This window comes from Coccinella septempunctata, chromosome 1, assembly GCF_907165205.1.
Source record: "Coccinella septempunctata chromosome 1, icCocSept1.1, whole genome shotgun sequence".
Taxonomy (NCBI): Eukaryota; Metazoa; Arthropoda; class Insecta; order Coleoptera; family Coccinellidae; genus Coccinella; species Coccinella septempunctata.
This window is the reverse complement of record NC_058189.1, coordinates 28,560,835-28,587,611: the sequence shown is the minus strand read 5'-3', so window position 1 is coordinate 28,587,611 and position 26,777 is coordinate 28,560,835. Positions and strand designations below refer to the sequence as shown.

General features: G+C 38.7%; 2 protein-coding genes across 2 annotated transcripts in view; both read right to left on the bottom strand.

The window, feature by feature from the left end:
• Positions 1–26,777, bottom strand: part of LOC123307937 (alcohol dehydrogenase class-3) — a 92,293-nt gene that overhangs the window by 1,629 nt on the left and 63,887 nt on the right. Inside the window, exons 4-5 of the mRNA XM_044890443.1 lie at positions 16,017–16,233; positions 15,223–15,489 (exon numbers count right to left, since the gene is read on the bottom strand). Of these exons, the coding sequence (XP_044746378.1) occupies positions 15,223–15,489; positions 16,017–16,233 (484 nt within the window). The remainder of the gene's footprint in view (positions 1–15,222; positions 15,490–16,016; positions 16,234–26,777) is intronic.
• LOC123307929 lies at positions 5,674–7,895 on the bottom strand. Its single transcript, XM_044890431.1, has 2 exons — positions 7,371–7,895; positions 5,674–7,324 (listed from the first exon to the last, which is right to left on the bottom strand). Exon 2 carries the CDS (start codon positions 7,168–7,170, stop codon positions 5,830–5,832), a length of 1,341 nt encoding a protein of 446 aa, XP_044746366.1. The 5' UTR covers positions 7,171–7,324; positions 7,371–7,895; the 3' UTR covers positions 5,674–5,829.

The following is a 26,777-nucleotide window of genomic DNA, read 5'->3' as shown; positions in this document are numbered from 1 at the left end:
GCGAAAAAAAATTCTTCAGATTTAATTACATTTGTACTTGATGAATAAATAATTTTTTATTATAAAATAAATCTCTTAATATTTTAAGTTTTTTTCATGATATTCATTACGTAATTATAATTTTGTAAATGTTAAGTCGGCTGGCATCCACCATCCTCATCTAACAAGTGGCTTTGCGCGCCATCTCTTTCACTTTATTTCAGATATCTCGCTATTTTAACAGATGGCAGACCTAACTTGCGGCCATTTTTTCACAGGCAGCCATACATCATCCTATTCGAAAAAAAATTAGCTTTAATTTGATATCAAAAACTTTCGCTGTATTTGTAAGAGATGATTTGAAGCGTAGCCAATGACTCTCAATGTCGTCGGTGTGATCCGGTGGTGTTAGGCTATCTTTGACGGCAGCTGTAAAGCTTTCTTTTGTAGAAGGGTTTTGTAGTTTGGAGATTTGAAGGCGCTCTCTTAGTAACTTTGGCTTGCTTTGGTATTTTGGGAGCATTGAGATCTTCATTCTCGAGATTACCAGCCTCCAGCACTCCACCACTCCAGATCTGCTCTGGGTTAAGTGACCAACACCTCTTTGAGATCATTTCTTCTCACGATCACATAGTCGAGAGTATAACAATGCCCTGAGCGCGGGTGGCGCCAGGTCCCCCTTGAATTGGGTCTCGTAATAAAGTAGATGTTCGTTATACACATATTGTGTTCTGAACAAAGAGCCATACAGCGAAAGAAATACTGGACACAGAACGCTCCCGAAAATCCCCAGACTGGTTCGCCGACAAAGAAACTCATATCGCACCCCTTTCGGAGGCAAAACACAAAGCGATGAAAACAGCAATCAACAAGCCTGGCGATGTTGCAGCCCAAAAAAGTTTTATAAACATAAAACGCGAGGTCCGTCAAGAAATAAGAAAAATCAAGGACAGCTGGTGGAAAGAAAAAGCTAGGGAAATACAAGCTTACGCCGATAACCATGACTACAGTCGTTTTTTCGAAGCTATTAAAACTGTTTATGGTCCAAGCAGAAAAGCTAAATTTCCTGAAAGAGATGCTCATGGAGCTATTCTAACTGATGATAGAAAAATTCTCGAGAGATGGAAGGAGCATTACTCACAGGTCTTGAATCAAAATAACGATTCGGATTTATCCATTTTAGACCTGCTCCCCGGTATGGTCCGATGACATCGCTTGATGACGAAATCTCAATGTCGGAAATCATAAGTGCGATTAAAAATATGAAAAATGATAAGTCATCTGGTCTAGACGGCATTCCAGCGGAGATATTCAAAGCCCTGGATGAAGATATTGTCAATAGTCTCCTAACACTATTCCGCAAGATCTGGGAACAGGGGAATGTGCCACAAGACTTCAAAGACGCTCTAGTTATCAATAAGAACAAAGGCGATACGTCAAATTGCAACAATTACAGGGTCATATCGTTGCTTAGCGTGGCCGGTAAAATTCTCTCGAAGATTATGGCTAATTGTCTGGTTCCACTCTTAGAAAAGCTATTTTCTGAATCCCAGTGTGGCTTTCGACCAAATCGAGGTACGGTGGACCTAATTTTTACACTGCGACAGCTGCAAGAGAAGGCCCGTGAACAACAATCAAGGATCTATACAGCTTACATCGATTTAAGTAAGGTGTTGTGAAAAGGGTTGTTTCCTTAATTTCTTTCCTTGAGTTGTCTGGCCGGTAAGATATTGAAACACCAGATTTTGATTTTTTCTTTATTTTCCAAATTATAATAATCAACCTTCTCGTGACTCCCTCTTAAATCGCCATCTTATTATCATTTTTCGTTTTTCCGACAGGGACTGCGCGCGCACACTCTTTTTAACTTAATTTGTCAACTCGGACTCTACCGTGCAAAATACCTTCACGCTTTTGTACCTACGGTTATCTTAACATCTTCCCCCCCTCTTTTGAAGCAATGGCTTCAACAAATAAAATAACCTAATCAACAAAAAATTATATTCTTGATAACTGTCGCAATCTGAAGGATTATGAGACTAACATTTTGGCAGAGGACATAACTTAGTTATGGGACGTGCAAAAATTCCATTTTGAGTTTTTATCTTTACTACTCGAACATAACCATCAGCACCAGGTAATGCTTCAACTACTCTACCAAGTGACCACTTCAAAGGAGGTAAATTATCCTCCTTAATCAAAACCAATGTATCCCGATCGACATTAGTAACTGGTTTATGCCATTTTCCGCGTGTATGTAAAGACTGCAAATATTCTATCGACCATCTTTTCCGAAAACTTTGGAATATTCTCTGAGACAACTGCCAATGATTCAACCTATTCTCGGGGATTTTCAAAATATTTCGCTCTGGTAAAGCGTTCAGAGATGAACCGATCAAAAAATGACCAGGAGTAAGACATTCCATATCTCTCGACTCATTCGATAAGGCACATAGAGGTCGCGAGTTCAATACTGATTCTACTTGAGCAAGGCACGTAGTAAATTCTTCAAAACTCAATCGCGAATTCCCAACTATACGTCGTAAATGATACTTCGTCGATTTGATATTTGATTCCCACAATCCTCCCCAATGAGGACTGTTAGGTGGGATGAATTTCCACTCAATTCCGTTCAAAGTTAAAAAATCATGAAATTTTCCATTTGTGTCTTCCTTGAGATATCTATACAATTCTTTGATTTCGTTATCAGCACCTCTAAAATTTGTTCCGTTATCACTCCAAATCGTTTGAGGTAGACCCCGTCGCGCAATGAATCTTTTAAATGTATGCATAAATGCATCGGTACTCAAAGCTGTAACCAATTCTAAATGAACAGCTTTAGTTGCCATACAAATGAAGAGAGCAATGTAAGCCTTTGATTCAATTGATTTTCGAATTCTCGATTCTTTAATGTATATAGGACCACCATAGTCAATTCCTACACGAGCAAAAACTTTAGCTGGGGTGACTCTATCGGAAGGAAGAGGCCCCATTATCTGATGAACAGGCTTAGCCCTAAATCTGAAACATCTAATACAACTCTTCAATGCAGCCTTGACTTCGCGTAAACCTCTGATTATCCAAAATTTTGTTCTTAAATTCGTTAATGTGGTCTGTGGTCCGGAATGCAACAATCTGAGATGTTCCGCAACAATGAGAAGTCTAACTACGTGATGCTTCGCTGGCAATAAAATAGGATATTTGCTTTCATAACTTAAATCAGAATTAGCTAATCTACTGTTTATTCTCAAAATGTTGTGTTCATCCAAAAATATACTCAAACCATGCATTAAAACCAAATTAGAACAATGTTCACCCTGAAGTTTCTCGATTTCCTTAGGGAAACATTGATTTTGAATTACTGAGATCAACTTCAATTGTGCTTCATCAAGTTCTATAATCAACAATGGTCCTGATAATTTCTTTTTGTTTCTACAATTATTCAAAAACCTCAAACAATAGGCTAAGGATCTTTTCAAGCGATGATATTTAGAAAATCGATCAAAGGGAAATTGCTCCTCCGTATTCAATGCTATCATAGACATTTTTTGTTCACTTTGTTCCTCAATAACCTCGGAAATATCACAAGTCACCTTCTCACTCCCGCCATCGAAGTATTCTAAAATTTCAGGACCTAACCACCATTTTGTACATTCTATTAATTCATCTGTATTGGATCCTCTAGATAATAGATCCGCCGGATTATGCTCTGATGCGATATGTAACCATCTACAATTTTTTGTCAGTTCTTGTATTTCAGATACTCTATTCGAAACAAATGTTGTCCACCGGGACGGACAGGAATTTATCCAACAAAGAGCAATCTTCGAGTCTAACCAAAGAAATATCTGACTAGAACTGAACTGTAATATAGTTCTGAGCTTTTGAATCAATTTAGCCAGCAAAAGGGCGCCACATAATTCTAGACGAGGTAATGAAACTACCTTGAGAGGTGCAACCCGAGATTTTGAACAAATTAGATTACTTGATGCAGTTTCATCGTCGTAAAATGCCCGGATATAGACACATGCCCCGTATGCCTTCTTTGACGCATCTGCAAACCCATGCATCTGCAGAAATTTAATCCCTTTATTTTCCAAAACACATCGTTTCACGGACATTTTGGAAAGTTTTGTTAAATTACATTCAAATTTCAACCATTCATTCGAAATACTTAACGGTAGTTCATTGTCCCAATCAAGCTTCAATGACCATATTTTTTGCATCAGCAACTTTGCCTTTATTAGAACTGGACTAACGAGTCCCAAAGGATCATAAATCTGAGCGATTTTTGATAGAATTCCTCGCTTTGTATGCAATGTTTCGGTCGTTAACTTTGATAGAACAATTTTGAAAACATCCTGACTTGTATTCCACGTTAATCCTAACACTTTATTTGAATGATTTTCGTCCATTATTTCAAACTGATCTGAATTATTACCCTCACTTACTATCTCCTTCACGTTTGAAAACCACTTATGCAGTTTGAAACCCGCTGAACCCAACAAACCGATCAATTCGTGCTTCAATTCTAACAATTCGGAAATTTCACGTGACCCCGCCAGAATGTCATCTATATAACATTGTTTAAGGAGTGTTTCGGATGCTAAAGGAAACCTACATTTTTCATCGTCCGCTAATTTCTTGAGACATCGTGTTGCCAAATATGGTGCACTTTTAGTTCCATAAGTAACATTTTGCAACTCTAGACAACTCAGTTCTTCATCAGGTTCAAAACGCCATACAATATTTTGCAGTTTCTTATGATTTTCCGAAATCTTAATCATTCGGTACATTCTTCTGATATCCGTTGTGAAAACATAATTAAACATTCGAAATCGAATTAAGATATCAAATAATTCGGGTTGTACTGTGTATCCCTTGAGCATGATATCATTCAATGATTTACCCGAAGAAGTTTTCATTGAAGCATCAAAAACTACTCTCAATGGAGTACTTTTACTTTCTTTCTTCAATATTCCATGATGAGGAAGGAAATTTTTCTCAGCATAAGAAACAGGATTATTTTCATTAAACTGGACTATTCTAGCATGACCCAAACTAATATATTCCTCAATGAAAGCCTTATATTCCGAATAATATTCTGGATCTCTACAAAATCTTCGCTCGAGCGCCAAAAATCGTCTCTTAGCTGAACCAAATGAATCACCGAGTGAATTCGCGTCGTTTTCGTGTAGAAAGGGATAATCTAATTCGAAAGTGCCGTCAGTTAATCGTTTAACAGAATTGATAAATACTTTTTCACATAATTTATCTTCTTCAGATAAAATGTTTTTATCTACTACCTCCTCCAATTGCCAAAAACGTGGCAACAACGTATTTAACTCCAAATTCTCCGCATCAAATACACTGCAAAAACTCATATAAGAGGTCTTCAATGAAGAAATGTAATTGTTGGAATTATTTACTGGACCAGCAATGATCCATCCTAAATGACTATTTTGCAGGGTCGGTAAACCCTTGCCCAACTTTATCGTTTCACTCAAGACAATATCATAATACAAATCAGCCCCTATCAAAACATCCACTTCAGATGGACAATAAAATTTCTCATCAGCGAGTAGCACTTCTTCCGGTATTTTAATACGCGTTTTATCAATACTAAATTGCGGTAAACATGATGTGATTTTGTCTAAAATAATGCATGATACCTTGAAATATTTGGTACTGGACATGCCCCTGAATTCTAAATCAACAATTTCGGACGTTTTAGTAACGGAATCCGATATACCACTGATGTTATAGATTTCATACCTTCTTTTAGCGCCTAATTTGTTTGCAAATTCCCCTCTAATGAACGACATTTGACTTCCCGTATCTAAAAGAACTCTAGCGGTGAGGTCGTCCCCCCCCCACAGCCACCTTCACGATAGTTGTCCCCAACAACACTTGAGGACAACCCCGGAACCGGTCAACTCCGACATGATGAGACGAAAACTCACCAGCAGCCGAATCGAAATGAGATGGTTTATCAACCCCCTCTGATTTGCCCATCCCAGTTGGACAGAGAAGTGAATGATGTTTCCTATTACAAATTCTACAACCGCTAGATTGACAATTTGCAACCCTGTGTTTAAATCCCAAACAGTTATAACAAAGTTTTTGTTTCCTGACAAACTCCCTTCTGTTTTCAAGAGTATCAAATTTGAACCTTCGGCAACTATAAAGTGTATGATTCGACCCAGAACAGTAACTGCAAGTCTGATTACAGCCCTTTTTATAAGATTCAACCTTGGTTTCAGAAGTAACTACATTTGCCACCCTTTGCTTGCTACGTAAATCCCGAGGTGAATCCTGAGATATAACATTTTCTAATGCGCGACATCTTTTCTCTAAAAAGCCCATAAAACCATCGAACGTAGGAAGTGATGAACTTTCCCGTTCGAGCTCATATGCAGTTCTTGTGTGATTGTCTAATTTGCGAATAAGAACATAAACCAGAATAATGTCCCATTGGTCCACTGGTAATTTCAATGCTTGAAGAGAATTGAAATTTTGCTTGATATTAGTAATAAATTCTCGTAATTGCCTAAAATCACATTTCGTTACCTGTTGGACATCTATTAGACCCGATAAATGCATATTGATAATAGTTAATTGATCATCATATCTTTTGTGTGAAATATCAAGAGCCACCCTGTAATTATCATTCGTCAGTTGCAAGTCCTTTATTATACTTAAAGGCTCATGCATTAAACTAGATCTTAAATAAGAGAACTTTTGCACGTCACACAACTCTATATTATCGTCTACCAATGCCTTGAATAAGTCTTTAAAGGAATTCCATTCAGTAACTTTTCCATCAAAAATAGGAATATTAATATTTGGTAACTTAATTTTGAGATTATCAACCTTACTTTCACTGAATGATAGTTCCTGTCTTTGAAATTTAGAAAGAATTCTCTTAACCTCTGATAGAATAGTCAAAAATTTTTGTTCTACTTGTATCCTATCACTTTCCTCGTTTTCATCAAATGTTTCAAGTTCTTCCTGAATAGTACTATATTTTTCATAAGCCTGAATTAAGAGAGTTTCACGAGTTACATTTACATCTACATTACATTTATCCTTATTTGAGGAAACAAAATTCTCAATTCTTGTGATCGTACCTTTGGATGATGCACGTTTTCTTTTCAATCTTTCAACAATTTCATCCAATTTATCAGTCATATTGAATATTGAATAGAAGTCTAATAGTGTTGAATAAAACCAAAATTCAATGTAATAAATGAACACAAAACTTTAAATTCCAATTAAAAGAACCTCTAACCTGGATCCGTGAAATTCGCCTTCCAATTCGATTATTCACCTGAAGAATAAGACTCTGGAACCTCGAAAATGTGAATGTCCTCCGTTATTTTCCAACTGACCTGTGCCTTGATTCCTTGATTCCAATTTTCCGTAATGCGTGTTCTCTCGTCTATTTGTGATGTATATATTCCCAAACCTCAATTTGGATGCTTTAGCCGTTGTTCCAAATATATTTGTGTTTCTTCCTCCTTTATTGTTTATGAATGTCGAATGAATTATTGTTCTCTGCGAACGCCGCCCAGATGTGAATTCTTGCTTCTTCAAAGCGACGCCATGTGCGATATCTCTGATATCCTACACGAGCCTCTGAATTTCCCGGCCGATGCACCAAATTTTATGTTGTGAAAAGGGTTGTTTCCTTAATTTCTTTCCTTGAGTTGTCTGGCCGGTAAGATATTGAAACACCAGATTTTGATTTTTTCTTTATTTTCCAAATTATAATAATCAACCTTCTCGTGACTCTCTCTTAAATCGCCATCTTATTATCATTTTTCGTTTTTCCGACAGGGACTGCGCGCGCACACTCTTTTTAACTTAATTTGTCAACTCGGACTCTACCGTGCAAAATACCTTCACGCTTTTGTACCTACTGTTATCTTAACATGAGGCCTTCGACTCGGTGAATAGGAGAGCGCTATGGAAAATCATAGAACGTCTTGGAGTACCCGAAAAATTCTTAGCAGTGTAAAAGCTTTCATACCAACAACACCGCTAGAATACAGCATAATGGCTCTGCAACCGATCATTTCTTAACCAACTCAGGAATAAAACAAGGCTGCGTGTTAGCGCCTTTACTGTTCAATATTTTCGCCATAGCTGTCTCGATAACTGCTGACATGAGTATGCCCGTAAGAGGTGTTGGGATAAGATTCAGATTTGATGGAGGCCTGTTTAACCTGAAGCGCCTCAGAGCAAAAACCCGTACCAAGTTTATCACGGAACTTCAATATGCAGACGACTGTTCACTTATCGCTAGCAGCTCAGAGGAGCTACAGATGATGTTAGTATTCTTTACATGCATTGTTACGATGTGGATGATATTTCATTTCAAAACGGAGTGAACGAAATTTCTCTTGGAATATTGATTAACATTAATTTAATTAAAATTACTTGCGGCCACTTTTGACAGGCTGCGGTGTTATCAGTGTATTCTCCTATCCATAAACGTATGTGAAAATGTGTGTTTGTCTCTGTACGTAATGAACGTAGTAATTCTGCAGTGGGATCTTAGACAATTAATGCCAATCATAACTGGGAACAACTAGCGTTAGACAGGTCACAGTGGAGGTCTTTGGTACACAGTTAGGGGAGACTAGGGAGGGTTGATACGTTTTTTGGAATTTTTATTTGGGAAACTGAATTATATGATGAAACAGGACTTTTCTTATATTATATTATTCTTCAATTAATCGTTCAACAAAATAAATATAGAAGTCTCAAAAAATAAACATCTTATTCTGTACAGAACGTTGAACACAAAAACATGCAAACTGTCTCAAGCCTCCCCACATATGGGAGGATTGATACGATGTACTGAGAGGTATGAAACACAAATTGAAAATATAAGTTCCATTGGCATCACTTGCAAATGTCACATATAAACATTTTTGTGCCTTTTCTAACACCGGCAAATTCTTCGTCGCGCCATTGCGAGCACACCTGACACCTGATCTAGAATTCGTTTGACCTAAAAGATGAAAATGAACCATTGCAATATATAATATATAGGCTTCTTCTTCGCCCTCTCAGTCATATTCTTCAATCGCGTCATCCTCATTGTCCGAAATACCCCGGTCTACATACTCTTTCTTTCGTATATCTCTTTTGTTTGATTTTCTTGGTTCTTGTTCTGCCTCGGCTATGTATGCTGTTGGATGTACTAGGATTATTTAGCTCAGTAGGTAGGTCAGCAATGATACTGGATTGCTTTGGACCCATAGGTGTAGAAAAATCAGGAAATAGTCGGTTAGTCACTTCCGCCCAAGAAAAGTCGGCCTCGTTTAACATATGGGGATTGTTCCAGTGTTGCCAATCGGCGGATTTTTATCCGAATTGCGGATTTTTTTAGCTCTTGCGGATTTTTTTCGGATTTAAAAATATTTCGGATATTTTCGGATTTTTTTCATGTTATACAGTTTCAAAGAATTTCTGAAGGAATTGAATTATTTAAATCAATTATTGAGGCTCTTGCCACTAGATGATTAAATAATTCAAATCAATAGGAGAGGCTTCGTCCACTAGATGTCCCGTTATAATTTATTGGTCGAAATATATCCTGAAATATTCCTATTGGGAACTGGAGAAACCACGTTAAAAAAAATGCCAAGTACACTACTCAAGGAGTGGAGTGAAAATGTGCGTGTAATTTGAAATACGACTTTTTCACGAATAGAATATTTTTTTGTAAAGAATTGTACGATCTGCAAAGTTTCTTGAGGTTAACGAAAATGTGCGAGCTTTGACCTCAAATAAAAAACTGTACAAGCAGGATCGATGGGGATTTTTGAAAAAATATTTGTTTATGTTTAGGTAATGAAATAAATAACGTATTCGGTATTCTAGACCTGGTGCAAAATTCAGTTACCACTTGAGGGCAGCATATTCGCAGCTCAAAAAGGCTAGTGAAAATTGTTTTCACATTGAAACAATTTTTGGAATATTGAGAATAGAAAATTGTGTTATCTGTTTTCTTAATTATTTAATTGTTCGATGAACGAGCGGATTTTTTTCGGATTAAGTTACGAAAGCATCGGATTTTTTCGGATTTTTTGTCAGATATTTCGGATTTTTCCGTAAATTATCATTGGCAACACTGGATTGTTCGGATAAATTCCAGTTGTTAAAAATCCCCTTGATATGTTGGATGGTGAAAACGCCTTCATGTAGTCCTATCCAACTAGCTACGGAATATTTTTTGAAGATGGTACATGCAGAGTTTGTCTCTGATACATGTATCAAGCCTCCCCACGAGAAATGTCTCAAACCTCCCTGAAAGTGATTTTTAAAATGATTTATGTTTTCATCTTATTCTCATATATTTTGAAAACCGAATGAAACTGTAAATTGAGTAGTTTTATGCATATTTCCCAGTGAAATGTTTGTTTATGCCGAATAATTAATGCATGATCTTAAATCCCTTAGGTAACTTGAGTAAAAACTTACAATTTCTCACCTCGAAACACTCTTTGTTGAATATTTCACAAACAAACTACTGTTAGCCTTACAGATTAACGTCACGCAATGCCCTCTGCCAAAGAATAGTGTTCACTAGTATAATACTTTTGAAAACGGCTACAGACCGTGGATATAAGCCTGTATCAAGCCTCCCCATGTATCAATGCTCCCTAGTCTCCCCTATAATGGAGACCCGAGGAGGATACAGCGGCGGCCAGATCTGGTTGGTGAATATCCATGCCCGGAGTGTGGTAGGATCTGTAGGTCACGGTTGGGTCTCTACAGTCACAGGAGGGCACACAATCGCAATTAGCCCTGAAGAATTATAAGTCTATTCGCGCCATATTTTTTTGTTCCCTGTTTTGATCTTTTTGTAGATTCATTCCCGGTAACGGGATACAGCAATGAATGAATGAATGTATCATTCAAGAAAAGAGGTTCATTGTATTCCGACAAGTAATCACCTTGGTGTTTTTAAAACTTTCAAAAAAATGTTTGAAAGATACTACTGGCCAAAAATGCGTTCGAATATAAGTACTTTTGTGAAGAAAAGTAAAATATATCTCGGGCATGAGTCAGTTCAAAAAGCACCAGCTGGACTTTCGGGTACTCGGCCCACAATAACTAAACCTTTTCAAATGATTAGTGTCGATTTAATGGGTCCTTCGCCACGTTCCACAAGAGGCTATAATTTCATCTTTGTGGTGAGTGATTACTTTTCTAAATTCGTGTTGACCTTCCCCTTAAGATCTGCGAATACGATAAAAATCTGCGTACAGCTCGAGAATGATGTATTTCTTTCGTTTGGTGTACCACAGAATATCATTTCAGACAATGGTAGTCAATTCAGAGGGAAGCATTTCACTGATTTGTGGACTAAATAAAAAGTAAAGGTACTGTTCTACCCTTTATATCATCCTCAACACAATCCTGTAGAAAGGGTCAATAGAGTCGTGAAGATCACTCTATCTTGATATGATGGGATTTATATCTTCCATCGGCAAGTTGTGCAATACGTACTTTGGTGCATGAAGTGACCTGGCAATACTCCATACTTTATTAATCCCGGTCGGGAGCATTCGTGTATATCTTCACGATATACAGGTTTGGGAAAAATATGTCGATATTGTTCAAGAAACTATAAATCTTAAACGCTTCGGTCACTTTTAACTTATATATGAGGGGTTCTGAGCTGAAGTGAATCAAGTCCATACAGCCTAGTTTTGAGATGAATGGCTTAGAAGTTGTTTATCACCAATTAATTCAAAAGTGACTTCTTCATTTATATATTATATATTCTTCATTTATATATATATTATATCTCTTATGTAGAGTCATTCGGGGTAACTGAGCGCAGTGGGTAATTGTGCGCAGTGCGTATATCTCGACTATGCAATGTATGAAAGAGGGGTTCATTTGGGTGAAGCAAGGGCGCAGAATCGCCATATTAGTTTATCATAGGAGTGCGCCGTGCCACGTTTCTTTAACTTTTTATTTGCAATCAATCAAATTCACTAGTTTTCTTGTTAATTTTTAGCATCATTGCAAATTCTGCCAGATCCAAGTTCCGAGTCCCTCAATGTTAAACAATATATTATTCGATCATGGGCATATTAATCTAAATATATTATAAAAAATTTTACATCCTCTTAGCTGCTCAACTCTATAAGAACGTCAATTCAAATTTTGGCTTACTGGGGGAAGTGTGCGCGGGTAAGTGTGCGCATAGATTCATTATATGGGCATTAGTTCAGTGAGGAATAAATTATGACATTGTTGATTTTCATGGTTAAGACTTGATCAATATTGTCCTATTTGTTCAGAAAAATATGAAGAGCCACCAACAGGGGAATGTATCAAGTGTTGTGTTCACCAAGAATTGAGGAACGAACAATAATGCACTGCTTTTAAAAAGGCGCTTCTGTATTGACAATAAATAGCATTTCTCTGATATTGTAACATTTTGATGACATTATTTTGTAATTTGTTTTGATTGTGTGGTTCACAAAGCACTGCGTTCACTTACCCCGTGAGGGTGCGCACACTTACCCGCAATACGGGGCATGTGAACGCACTCTTTCTCTATTGAATTCTTTTTTGTGGAAAGAAAACGTTTCTGTTTGTTTGATTTTTTATGTTTTCCAGATATATTAGAAAATTCTCTATCTTATGAATATGTTTTTATTTTCCTAGCTTCAACATTTGAAACAGGGTATGGCTTGAAAGGCAAAAGTGCGCACAGTTGCCCAGAATGACCTCAAGTATATGCTTACATTCTAACCTTTTAAAATTTAGAGAAGTCACCTTCGAATTCATTGGTGATAAACAATTTCTAAGCCATTAATCTCAAAACTAGGCTGCATGGACTTGGTTCACTTCAGCTCTGAACCCCTCATATACTAATACTAAGGATAAACTAGCAAAAGCTTATAGGACAACTGAAAAGAGGTATAATCTTCGAAGGCGTTCAGTGGAATTTAACACGTTGACTGTCCCATGCATCACATATGATTCATAAAGATTTTCGCCAGGAGTCCATGAGTCGTATGTGATTCATTGATTCATTTGACGTTCAAGATAAATATGGTTACTTTTCATGAACACTGCAGTGTGGTCGGTTCATATGGGCTGAACGTCTTGTAGAAATATGTATTGATAACCTCAATCATAATTAATCATACATGATTCAAGAAACATCAGCATCAAGCCTTCCATTGGACTTGAAAATGTTGAACATGAACAGTTCCTTAAATGGCTGCAGAATTAATTTTTTCACAGAATATATATTTTATCACTCAAAAGCAACCCTTATCTTGGGATAAATGTGTTGGACGTGGGAGGTGAAAAAAAATTAGAATGGGGACAGTCAACGTGTTGAGGTTGGAGCTATTGTTTGGCATAAAAACCATGCCTTATTAAATAAATCTTAATTCTTCTCAGCTCAACTAAATCCACGTTACGTTGGCCCATTCAGGGTAAAAAAAAAGACTAAGCTCGGTCGTTGGACATATGAATTGGTAGATGAATTGAATGAACCTTGTAGAACTTGGCATGTGAACGATGTGAAAGAAGGATTTGGTGAAGACTAAAGGTTGTATTCTGCTTTTCATTCGTAAGTTACGAATCTGTAGCGTACGATCGATCTGTAAGTTTCAGATTGACAGATTCGTAAATAATTCAATTCTGGAAATTTTTCTGTCACTATCTCATTGACAGTGTCACTTTTGAATTATCGTAAATATTTACGGATTCCTGTAAGCTACAGACCACTAAAAACCGTCCATAATTGCAATTTTCCTGTAAGCTTATGAAAAGTTACAGATTGGCTTACAGATGAAGGCAGAATACCACCATTAGATTCCTAACTCTCCGTTTTACAAAGGGGGGAATTTGTAACGTGAAAATAATCTCTAATAATGGGTAGAAACCATTATCTAGATCTAGCGTTCTTAATATCCAGTGTCATGGAGATCGAAACATCGAACAATCAAGTTCTATTTCGAGTGGAGTGTCATAAAATTCGACGCTCAAATTTGTGAAAATTTTTTTCACTCGTGTGAAAATAATAAATATTCTATATTATATCGTTATAATATCGGATATTAGCCGTCATGGTCATTTCTAGACTTTTGCCAAGTTTTTCTCATTTTTAAGGTTAGTATTTGGTTTTTATCGTAGAGGAAGGAAATTTTTAGCTTTCTGTTCAAGTAAACTGAATTTAATCTTATAATAATAATATAACTCATTATATTATATATCATGTTGCTTCATTTTGACTGCATATAACAGATTTTTAGCAATTTTCAAACAATTGGGCAGTGTCTGGTGAGGTTTCTTCTTACTCATTCGAGGTACAAGGAAAAATATGTTTTCAAATAACTTATTCAATTGGAATAAAATTCGAACGGCACCACTCATTACATTACTCATTACAATCTATTTCAGCCATAAAAACCCGTTTTATTCTGAAGGGGCTGGGCTGGCCTATTCCATATATTTTGTGGAGTTTCTTGAGAACCGTATGGAACTGAAAATAAATGCCAACGGCACAAAATAGCACATATCTAGCCCATATCAGGCCCAGCACTTTCGAAAATCGAAAAGTGCGGCCACAGCGTTTATTGGTCGGAACCAACTATCAGAATTTTTACTTCCTTAGCTGGAAGACATAAGCAACGAACTAACAACTGGGTGGAACAGGGAACAAGGTCCTAGAGTATTGGCGCAGCGCATAGGGCCATATCGGTACCTCACAGGAAACACACCAACTAATGGCTAGGATTTTCTAGAACCAATCTGAGATCTATATTCTTCATGGGACATTGCAGACTCAGGGTTCACTTACACAAACTCAGCATAGAACACTCTACAGGCATTGCCTAGAGGAGGTCTTGAGAAATATCCTCTGTGACTGCCCGGCGGCAGATACGAGTCAGAATTACAACCTTTGTTTTTTCCTAGCTGGATCCAGAGGAGTTCAAGAATTACCCTCCCTCTGACATTATCTTTTTTCTTTAAAAGATAGGACTTGACGGAGAAGTCTAGCTCTTTGAGCTTGTTTGTATACCACGATAGACCGCATTCACGACCCTTAAGCATAGAATTGCTATGAAAAAAGACGTTTAAGAAATTAATCTCGTTTGAAATAACAGTGCATATGGTCATTATTCAATGTCTTCTTTAATAATAGCAATGCATAATAATCTAGATATTTTAAGTAAATATTGTTATATGTACCTCCAAAAGCTGTTCCCTTCCATGTCCTGCCGGTAACCAACTGAAAAGGCCTTGTACTTATTTCCTGACCTGCACCAGCAACCCCTATAATTGTAGAAACTCCCCATCCTTTATGACAAGATTCCAATGCCGCCCTCATTGTTGCGACATTGCCGATGCATTCAAATGTATAATCTAATCCACCGTCGGTCATCTCAACCAACACTTGTTCGATAGGTTTTTCATAGTCTTTAGGGTTTACGAACTCTGTGAATCCAAATTGCTTTGCTGAAATATAAAGATATGTTGAAGTACATATTAATGCACTTTCTGGTCTTGGAATGCATTACATGAAGATCTCCCTTCATTAAAGGAAAGGTTAATATTATTATGCGATAGCAATGGACGAGAATTTTTTGCCAACCATTTGAAATATCGAAAAACAAATGTAAAAGGCGGAAACACATTATTAAAACGCGACGCGTCTGGAACGGGTGAATTGTTTGCGCGTGGCGCCGCGTCGGGTGTTCATAGTATGATTCTGGTCTATAGAAAACAATATATATAGAATTTGATTCGACTCAACACGCATCACGTTTCGTCGGGTCGCGTAACGTTTTAATAATGTGTTTTCGCCTAAACGAATTTTTTTAAATTCTAGTTTGTAATGTCCATTTGGTTATATCCAAATGATATGATTTATACAAAAAGTTTATGAAGTTCCGACCATATTTAGAAAAATTTTTCGAGTTTTTGCATTACATTTATGCAAATGGCCATCATAATATGCTTGTTTCGATCGATATAGTACTAACCTAAATCGAACTTCTTCGGATTTATATCGATTCCTATAATTCTAGTCGCTCCAGCCGCTCTACATCCCAAACCCACTGCTAAACCAACAGCTCCCAATCCCCAGACGGCGCAGGTTGAGTTTTTTTCAACTTTGGCAGTATTCAAAGCTGCGCCATAACCAGTTGGTACCCCACAACCCAACAAACAAACCTTCTCTAGTGGAGCCGAGACATCAATCTGAAATACATAGATCTATATTAATAAAAGAGGATCTATGGTTTACTACAAAATGCTTTATTGTTCAAACGATCGCACCAAATTGGACAATTCTTTTTTTGTTGTGTTTATTATTGTTAGGGCAAGGTTTATATAACAAAATATTCCCAAAAAAAATTGTACAGAACAGAAAAAAAGGAATTCCTTTTTCTTACGACCAATCGAGCAATCACGATGAGTTAGTTATTATTATCTACCCTAGAAATAATTTAAATGGCAAAACTAGGTTTGCCGGGTCAGCTAGTTGTTTATAAATATTAGAATGTATCCCAAACTGTTCCGTTTTTATTCTTTTTTCAGTTCTTGAAAACGATGTAATACGGTGAAAAACATCCTGAATTGGAAGATAACAGAGTTTTTGATCGCTATTACCGATAAGTCAGAGTTAATACGTTTTCATCTACGCGTATTCTACCGATTTTCGGCATCTGGGGTACATTCCGATTTCCACCCCCCCACCGGTGGGTACAAAAGGAGATGTCCCCCTGCTGATTTTTCATTCTGATGAATTCTGAATTTTGATTCAGTCTGTGCTGAACAGTTGGAGAGTAGTGATTGCGGGTCTAGTGGCGGTTTGAATCCTAGCATTTCTAAGCCTCCTCATAAAGCTCAGAGCTAAAATACATTCATTTCCTGCATGTCCTCATTTTCAGAAAGTGATTTCTATATAAATTTTCCGAACACCTAAACCAGATATTCAGATAAAAATTAGTTCATTTTTCGGTCCTCCGCTCATAAAAATCCAGTATAACAATCATACATTCAACATCCACCGGCCGCGTACGCGTCCGCCGCGTCGAATGTGAATATTTCACATTCGACGCACACACTGCCTATCCGGACGGACGCTGTTGGGCCTGCTGCTTCCGATAGTGTAACTCACGCATACGTTCTCTGGACTCACATACTAGCCGAACAAGAATTCAACTGACTTACTGTACCATATTCGCCCGTAAAATGTAACAGAGGAGGCACAGCTCCCCTGTTCTACGTCGATTCTTTCGTGCCGTCTTCGACTATATTCGCTTGATCTCCGGCGGTAGGGGCGTTGTCCGGCGTAGTTTGTTATGATTTTAATTTGAATGCAACGGCTTCGTGGAGAACTCAAACAGATTCAGATTCATTGTTGTGTGAGAACTCGACAAGAGCGGACGTGTTGTAAAAGAGAAAGTGGAAGAGAAAGTCCAAGTGAAAGTGCACACTAGCGTAGCTACGGAATTTTTGATTCCGTCTATGAAAATTCCGAACTTTTTTGTAAGTTCTATAAGTGTATGTGTTATAGAGCGGAAATTCGTTCAAATTCAGTGTATTCAGTGTCTGAGTCCAGATCATTGATCGATGGTTCCACGGATATCACTGGTGAATCGATTTATTTTTCTGAGTATAGAAAATATATAACTTAGCCACATAGCTTAATATTAACATAGTAGTGGAGATTTCCAATATTTCATTATTATTCAGAAATACCTCATATAGTTCAATACAGACAAAAAGCCATGTCGGAGGTCTCAGACAATGAGAGCTCCTACATGGAAGCTACGGACACCGAAGAATTCAGCGATGGAGAAGCAGAGGAGCTTGTAAGGCTCAAAGAAGAGAATGGGCAGTTGAAGGCTCAAATAAATAAACTGACTGAAACCGTGGCTCAGTTGGTCGGGGAAATACGCCTCTTGAGAGAGGAAGTTAATAAGAATAAAGCCTCAATTCCCTAGTTTTGCTGAAATTGCAAAACAGATTACGGCACAGAAATCCCCCACATTTGCAGAAATTGCAAAGCCGGTAGCGGTCCCCAAAAATTCCTCCAAACAGGAAGTAGCTCCAGAACCGGAGAAGAAGAAAAGTTTTGCAACTCAAGTTGCAAAAACCCAGAACGCGCCGCCCACAAAACGCGCGCGTAAAGAAAGTTTATCTTCAGACGAAGAGACCGCAAAAAAAGCGACGGAGTTACCTAAAAAAAGATAAAATTCCACTCATCACGACGATGGGTACAGCCGATTGGGTAGAGATCTCAAAAGCTCTATACATGAAGAAATTCAGCTACAACAGAGCAACCGTCGTGAAAGACGGAATTAGGATCGTAGCCTCGACTGTGGACGACTACAGAAACATTACGAAATATTTTGACCAGATTGGTAAGGAGTACTTTACCTACCAGATGGAGGAAGGGAAGAAGATCTACGCAGTCATAAGGCATCACCCAATAGATGCTGACCTAGATATAATCAAAATGATCTAAAACTCCAAGGAATCCATGACGCCGAGATGTCCAGAATGACCAAATGTCCAATAAAACCAAAAAGTTTATTCCCTTTTACCTGGTCAACACTCAGAGAAAGGAGTCAATGCTTCAGATGCCAGAGGTATGGACATGCCCAAATAATATAGTTATACAATCACGTCTAGTGTTTTTTGTTACGTTTCAAGTCACCCTGTTTATGCCAGTTTTTCAGGAATAATTTTTTTTTATCAGTATTTTATTTTCAAAACTTATTGAAACATATATTTATTGACTTGTTTTAAAGAAAATTGTAACTTGGTTACCTCGGAGAAAACTAATCTCGAGCGCCAGCTATTCTTTTCAATAGGAAGAATAGCAAACCTACCAGAGTAGCTGCTAGTCGGAGACAGAGTTCGCTGTTATCTAGGGTGGTAGCGATAACGAAGTTTATACCGGGTGCAGTGAAAAATCAAAGGTTCGATAAAATGCGCCAACCAGAACTGACGGAACGAATACTAAGGACTTGCTATACGGTATCGGGATGTAATTGTATTTCTCCGGAAATGAAACACAACCAGGGCGTATCTATTCGAGACTTTTATTCGCTACCCCAAGGGCTATAACGCACCATGACTGATAGCGAAGGGAAAAGTCAGACTCGCGAAACAGGTTAAAGAACGATAAAATACAACAAAAAGCGATACAGTACAGCAGTGTCAAAGTCAAAGAAGTAACCGGTGTAGGTCTAACAAAAAAACTGAACGGTACAGACGGGGACCTACCTCCTTTGTTTCAGGCACTCGCGGAAAATCAAAAGAAAGAAAAGAAAACTAAAAATTAATTCTGAATAGCACTGATGCAACACACAAAACCATTCTTAAACGGCGAAAAACGGAAAACTAACTGAAGTAAAAAGAGCTAGATCAAAAGCAGAAGTCAGTAAAACTGAAATCAAAGAGCGAAAAGTCACAAGTCGAAGTACTGAAGTAAACGAGCAAAAGTTAAAAGTGACCGTCGCGGGGGAAAGTTTGCTTTTATAGGCAAATCCCCCCTCACGATAAAAATCTGAAAATTCCAGAATGCGACAAGAATGAAAAACGTCGTCAGCTCCGGTTTATCGCATATCAACATCAGAAAAACGTCGAAATCTTCAACGGCAAGCAAGAAAAACAAAGTTAAACACAGATTAACGGTTTTTTTACATTTACTCTGCCTATCGGAATGAACGTACGGAATATTCGAGAATTAAAATATTTTCAAAAATCAAAGACGGAAATGTAAAACGGAAGGAATGCCCTAAAATGAATTCCAATTTTCCTCAGAAGACTGGGATTCATTACAAAATTTCGAGAAAATTTTCACTGGAGTTCAAAATCGCTTTTAATGAAACCTTGTGTGCAGTTTTTATTTTTGACTCAACTTCTTTGAGATCATTTATCCTTGAAAAAGGTCCGATTGGCGATTGAAACGTCGGTGTAATGATTGAATAGGGAGTGGTGAAATAGATAATCCAAATACCTGATAATAGTTTTATTGATTCGATAACATGGATGATAATATGAACCCAAACATATATTCATTAGTAGTTTTCTCAACATTCATTTTGAATTGGTTTTCAAGATTTGTAAAAATGAAATTATCGACGTAAAACATGTTCCGCCGAGGACAAAAAAAATGATACGAACTGACTCGTCATTATTGTATCTATGGAAATCTATTGATTGGTCTGGTCTTATTACAATTTGTTATTGAAACATTGATGATATTCATGCACAGAAAATAGTTATTTTCCTATCAAGTGCGGAAAGTGATACTTGCTTACCCGAACTCTGCTTCAGTTTCGTGCGGGCAAGACACTTTCCGCAAGAGTTAGGAACAATACTTTTTCTACAAGCGCTTGAAATATATAAATATATCAATTGCACGATACAGATCATATCTCATTTGATTAATTCATATAAAATGACAGACGTAATTCCGCATGTCGTTACCATGGGTTACTCATCGTTGAAGTTCGGTGCATAGAGACATGATAGAATTTAATTTATTCTATAAGATTTGCGTGCGGGAAAAACCCCTGCTAATCCATTCCCGCACGCATTTGCGTGCGGGAAAGAAATAGCAGGCGTTTTTCCCGCACGTTTTGGAAAAGTGACTCTTTGCAACTTGAAATGCGTGCGGGAAAAAGGTTGAACGCGCACGCTTGTAGAAAAAGTATTTATCAGTATTTCAGATCATTTCATTAGAAGGGTAGGAGCCTAACATTAGACTGCTAGATCTCCAGATCTGACACCCCGCGATATCTTTCTTTGTTTTTATTCACACAACTAGTTGTCCATAGAAAAAAAGATTCATTTTGAAGATCAAGTTTTAATTTTTAGTTTTAGTAGTTTTTCCATCCATATTTGGGTATTATCAATTTTGAAACATTTTATCATTGTAAATGACTATTTTGAAGACCGAATATGGTATAACTCAGGCATGGGCAAACTTTTTGATGTGAGGGCCAGATAAAATGAAAAATTACCTAGGCGGGCCAATAATAAAAATACACATTTTCACAAGTGATAAACTTTATTTCGATTTTGACATCGAACATGACCCTAGAAAAGTAAAATAAACCGACCATAAAGTTGCCAACAGATTACTCTGTCGTGACGTGGGCCCCCGTCATAATGCGCACGATTCAAAAATCTAACATACGATTTTTAAATCATGCACATTATGACATGGGCCCACGTCACGTCAGGGTAATCTGTAGGCACCTTTAGTCGGATGCTAACTCATAGTTTTATAGTGGAAAACACATGTTCACATAACACTATGTATGTGAATAATGAAACTGTGATTGAGCTTTTAAAATTTGCATTGATGGTGCTGAATGTCACTGAAGGTAGCTACAGATTACTCTGACTGTTGATTCAAAAATCTGAAGTAGGATTTTCCATACAAAATTCTATTTCAGAAATTTGAATCATGCGCATTATGACATGGGCCCACGTCACGACAGAGTAATCTGTAGGCAACTTTATGGTCGGTTGCTAACGCTGCTATTCATAGTTACATAGTGGGAAACAGCTGTTCACATAACAATATGCCGTTTTTCCCGAGATATGATCCATTAAATATGCCTACGATACCAGATTCCGCCCGTCATATTCTGTGCCCTCTCTCAGTAGTATTGTTGCAAATATTGGTCAAAGGTACTTCGAAGGACGTGATTGTTTCTTGAAATTTTTGAAAGGTGTGTGATATTTTTGTTCTTCACATCCATGAAAATCAAAAGGCCAAAAATACTTCGAATTGCACTGCCGTTGACAACAGATTAAACGAAAATTGTAATGCTCGATTCCTTGATAATAATAATATATAATATTATCTTGGGGATAGAGGAATTGTTGATTTGTCCAACCGTATGTCCCAGGAAATTGAAGGACTCCGAAACTATTTCTTGAGCAAGGCAGCTTCGTCAGAACTCCATCGAGTAGTTTGTGTTGCTGATACTTCTACACCGTTAAAGCTACACCAGGATCACCTGGAAACCGTCGAACACTCTGCAGAAAGTAAAATGCAGAAACTGATTGGCAAATTTTTGCATGGGAGGCACCAGAATGAGGTCAATCATGATTACGTCGACATATCTGCGTCGAACTACTGGTTGACTTCCGGAAGGTTGTTTCCTGAGACAGAGGGCTTCATGCTCGCCATCCAGGATCAGGTGATTCCAACAAGAAATTACATGAGATACATCGCCAAGGATGCCTCAGTGGCGGACGATAGCTGTCGTTATGGCTGTGCGACACATGAAACTATCCAGCACATCACCGGGGGATGTCAGAAGTTCGCGGGCACGGAGTACAAAAATAGACATGATGCTGTTGCCAAGATTCTTCACCAAGAATTGGCACTAAAACACCAACTTCTAACTTCGAAAAGGGTTCCTTATTACAATTACCATCCAGATGCTGTGCTGGAAAACGAACATCACAAGCTCTACTGGGATCGCACTGTTCTCACAGACCGGAAAATAACCCACAATAGACCAGACCTCATATTGCTCAATAAGGATGAGGACACAGCACTATTCATCGACGTGGCAATTCCAAATAATAACAATCTTCTAGATAGACACACTGGAAAAATTTCAAAATACAGAGATCTCGAGGAACAAACCAGAAGACAGTGGAAGCTGAAAGATATAAAGACCATCCCTATTGTCATTTCATCTACAGGCCTGATACCGAAGAAACTACTAGAGAACTTGAGAAAACTTCAGTTGGACGAAAATATTTATAAAGTCATGCAGAAGGCAGTACTGCTCGGAACGGCGAGAACTGTACGCAAGTATATGGGGAATGCAGAGGAACACCGTCTGCTCCGACAGGAAGTGCGGGTGGAGCAGGAATCCAACCTACAGCAGGGAGCCGAGGAGCGACCCGGACCCGACCACCACCACGAGCCCGAAAACCTGGAAAGGGCTCCACCAGAGCTTAATCCTTTTGATATCTGAGATATCTGGGATAAGTGAATTTTCCTCTGGAGAGGAGTGTGAAAGCCGCTAGGCTACAGTCATAATAATAATAATAATGTGTGGCCTGCCAAGTAGCCATCGTAACGACGTAGACGGTGCAGCCAGCCACGCCTGCTGTCCGCAGTCCTATTCCTTTTTCCTCTCTCTTTCACATCCTTTATAGGGGTGCTCTTTCTGCTCTCATTTCTCTACCCCTCACCCAAACCGAGAAAGGGGAGCACAAACCCATGAAAATGGTGATTACGAGAAGCCTCGGAAACAAGTCGCTACCTGCGGATCGTCAGGGCATGTCTGGAGCCGGCGCTGGACATGACAGCATGCGGGACGTCGGTGGCAGGATTTTGAGGAAGCGGGCTCCTGCTGCAAAAAAAGCTACAGCTCCAAAGCAACAACAGCAACCAACGAGTCCAATTCAATTGCCGACTCAAACCGCTGAAGGTGCTGCGCAGAATATCCAGCCAGTGCTCACCCAAGCGGGGTTAGTTAGAAAGCGTCTGAAGTGGACAACGTCCATGAATGAAACTATTGTGCGCATATATAACTCCATCACGGGACTAGGGCAGAACACGAACAACTATAGGAAAAGGCTCCATGAGGAATTCTGCAACGCCTACCCAAATCTCAATGTCACTGAACAACGGGTGGCAGACCAGTTCCGCGTAATTCTGAGAAATAAACTAATACCAATGGCCAGAATCGACGCAATTAAACAAGAACTTCAGCGTCCGCCAGTAACAGAGAGCGACACCAACACCTCTGATGAGATTCACATGCCTGGGCAACAACAGCCAGAAAAAATTGACGCTGAAAGTCCATCTTGCAACCCAAGTGAGGCAGAACACCAGGACGATAGGGAAGAGCTCCACCGACAAGTTGACTCTGAGATGAGGAGATGCTTTGCCGAACTGGAAGGAACAGATCCTCTTCATCGAATAGCACCTCCCCGACTCAATACATCCAAGAAACTGTCACTCATAATCGACATCTTGAATAAGGACGTTTTACCTGAGTACCTACAGAATGGAAGTTCATTGGAATATCTTCATCTAGTTTTTTACTGTGCAGCGCTAACGACGGCTAAAACCATAGGAGCAAAAATTCGCCGAACGAACAACGATGGTCCAAAATAAAACAAATTATATGCGCCACCATGGCAGAAACGTCTTCAACACAAAACAGAGAGACTAAGAAGAGACATTGGACGATTAACGGAGTACTTGAACGGGAATCGCGGAAGGAAGGTTGTGAAAGCTGCCAAAGAAATCATGGATAGAAACAGAACACACACAGAACGAGAGACAGGGAATGCTACAGCTCACCACTTGCCTCGACACTCTGAAGCAAAAGCTAAGTCTGTATGCAGATCGCCTGAGAAGATATAAAAGCAATTATAGCCGGAAAAGAGACAATAATTCATTCGAAAAGTCGAAAGAAACTTTCTACCTGTCACTCACATCGTCTGATGGAGGAAATGGAAAGTTACCACCAAAGGAAGCCATTGAACAATTCTGGACCGAACAATTATCAACGAAACCTCATTTCAATGGAGATACCGGATGGATTGAAGATGAAAAGTCTGAAGCCATAAAATATGAGCCGATGCAACATGACATGATCACAATTGAAGAAGTAAAATCAGCTATCAGAGGACTACACAACTGGAAAACTCCTGGGCCTGATGGATAACAGAACTTCTGGATCAAGAACCTTTGGATCATGCATGACAAATTGACCTCCGCAATAAATGATGTCATTGAAAATCCTGAAAGAATGCCAGTATTCCTTACACATGGCACAACGTACCTGTTACCTAAAGACCAAAGGAATACAGAAGACCCATCCAAATACCGACCAATCACATGTCTTCCAACGATGTACAAATTAATCACATCGTGCATTTCAAATCGAATTCACAACCATGGCGAAAGGAATAACATCATCGCCATGCAACAGAAAGGATGCACCAAAAAGAGCCTAGGGTGCAAAGAACAGCTAATAATTGATTCAGTTATCTGCAATCAAGCGTTCTCCAAGCGAAGGAATCTTTACGCTGCGTACATAGACTACAAGAAAGCATTCGATTCCATACCTCACGAATGGCTCTTGACTATCTTGAACATTTACAAGGTGGATCCTAATATTGTTAAGTTCCTGAAAAACGCTATGTCAACCTGGCGTACTAGTCTTCAAATAAAAGCAGCAGATGGCTCCATTACAACAAGACCAATTCCAATAAGACGCGGAATTTTCCAAGGGAATTCGCTGAGCCCTCTGTGGTTCTGCATGGCTCTGAATCCCTTGTCTCATAGATTGAACTCTACGGACTACGGATTTACCATCAAAAGCGGCAGTAGAACTATGATGAAACTGAATCATCTTCTTTACATGGACGATTTGAAACTCTTCGTATCTACCAAGAGGCAAATGCAACTGATGCTGAAAAGGGTGGAAGGATTCTCGGAAGTCATCAAAATGAAGTTTGGACTAGAAAAATGTCGACTGCTGAACATAACGAGAGGGAAAATAGAAGATGGTACATTCAAACTCAAGGAAGGTGCAGAAATTGAAGCATTAAAGGAAGGAGACAAGTATCTGGGAATAAAACAGGCAAGAAAAATCAATCAGAGCCAGATGAAGAAAGAACTAACGGAGGAGTTCACCCGAAGATTGAGAAGGATAATGAGAACTGGCCTTAACAGCAAGAATCTGATAAAAGCTATCAATACCTACGCTTGCTCGGCGCTGAGCTACTCATTCGGTATCATCTCTTGGACCACCACCGATTTAGCAGCCTTACAGAGAAAAATAAGGACGATGCTGACTAAACACAATAAACATCACCCCAAAAGCTCAATAGAACGGACCGAGCTGCCACGACATCTTGGGGGTAGAGGAATTGTTGATTTGTCCAACCGTATGACCCAGGAAATTCGAAAATATTTTCTGAGCAAGGCTACTTCATCAGAACTCCATCAAGTAGTTTGTGTTGCTGATGCTTCTACACCGTTAAAGCTACAACAGGACCACTTGGAAACCGTCGAACACTCTGCAGAAAGTAAAATGCAAAAACTGACTGGCAAACCTTTGCATATATATATATATATATATATTTTTTTTTTTTTTTTTCACCTTTATAGGGTTTGGCCATGATGATGCCGGTTCCTTAAGAACAAGACATTTCTCATTCGCTCATCAAGAATCTTCGAACAATCCTGGTGGTCCACAGAATCACCTCCTTTTGCGCATCTTCGATCAATCTCTCTTCAAGCCCGAGCCTAGTCGTGTTTTCCATGAGATGAACCTCAATCAGGCCACCTGTCGTGATCACCAGTGGAAGTATTGTTATGTTGGCAAGTCTATAGAGTTCCTTCAGCTCAAAAGCCAGATCCTGATACTTCACCACCTTCTCAGTATACGCTTTTTCTGCATTGTCATCGGCCGGAACGGTGATATCAACTATAATGGCTTTGGCTTCTCTTTTCTTGAAGACAACAATGTCAGGCCGGTTGTGTGCTAATGGCCTATCAGTAGTGAGTGGATGGTCCCAGTATACTTTCACCTCATCGTTTTCCTGAATCTCTCTTGGTAAGTATTCGTGTATTTTCTTACTTGTGTTAATTAATCCATATTTCAGGGAGATGGCTCGATGGAAAACCTTCGCCATAGCATTATGACGGTCGGTGTACTCTCTTGGAGCGAGGACAGGGCAAGACGACGTGACATGTTGTATCGTCTCCGGTGCACGAGAGCATTTAC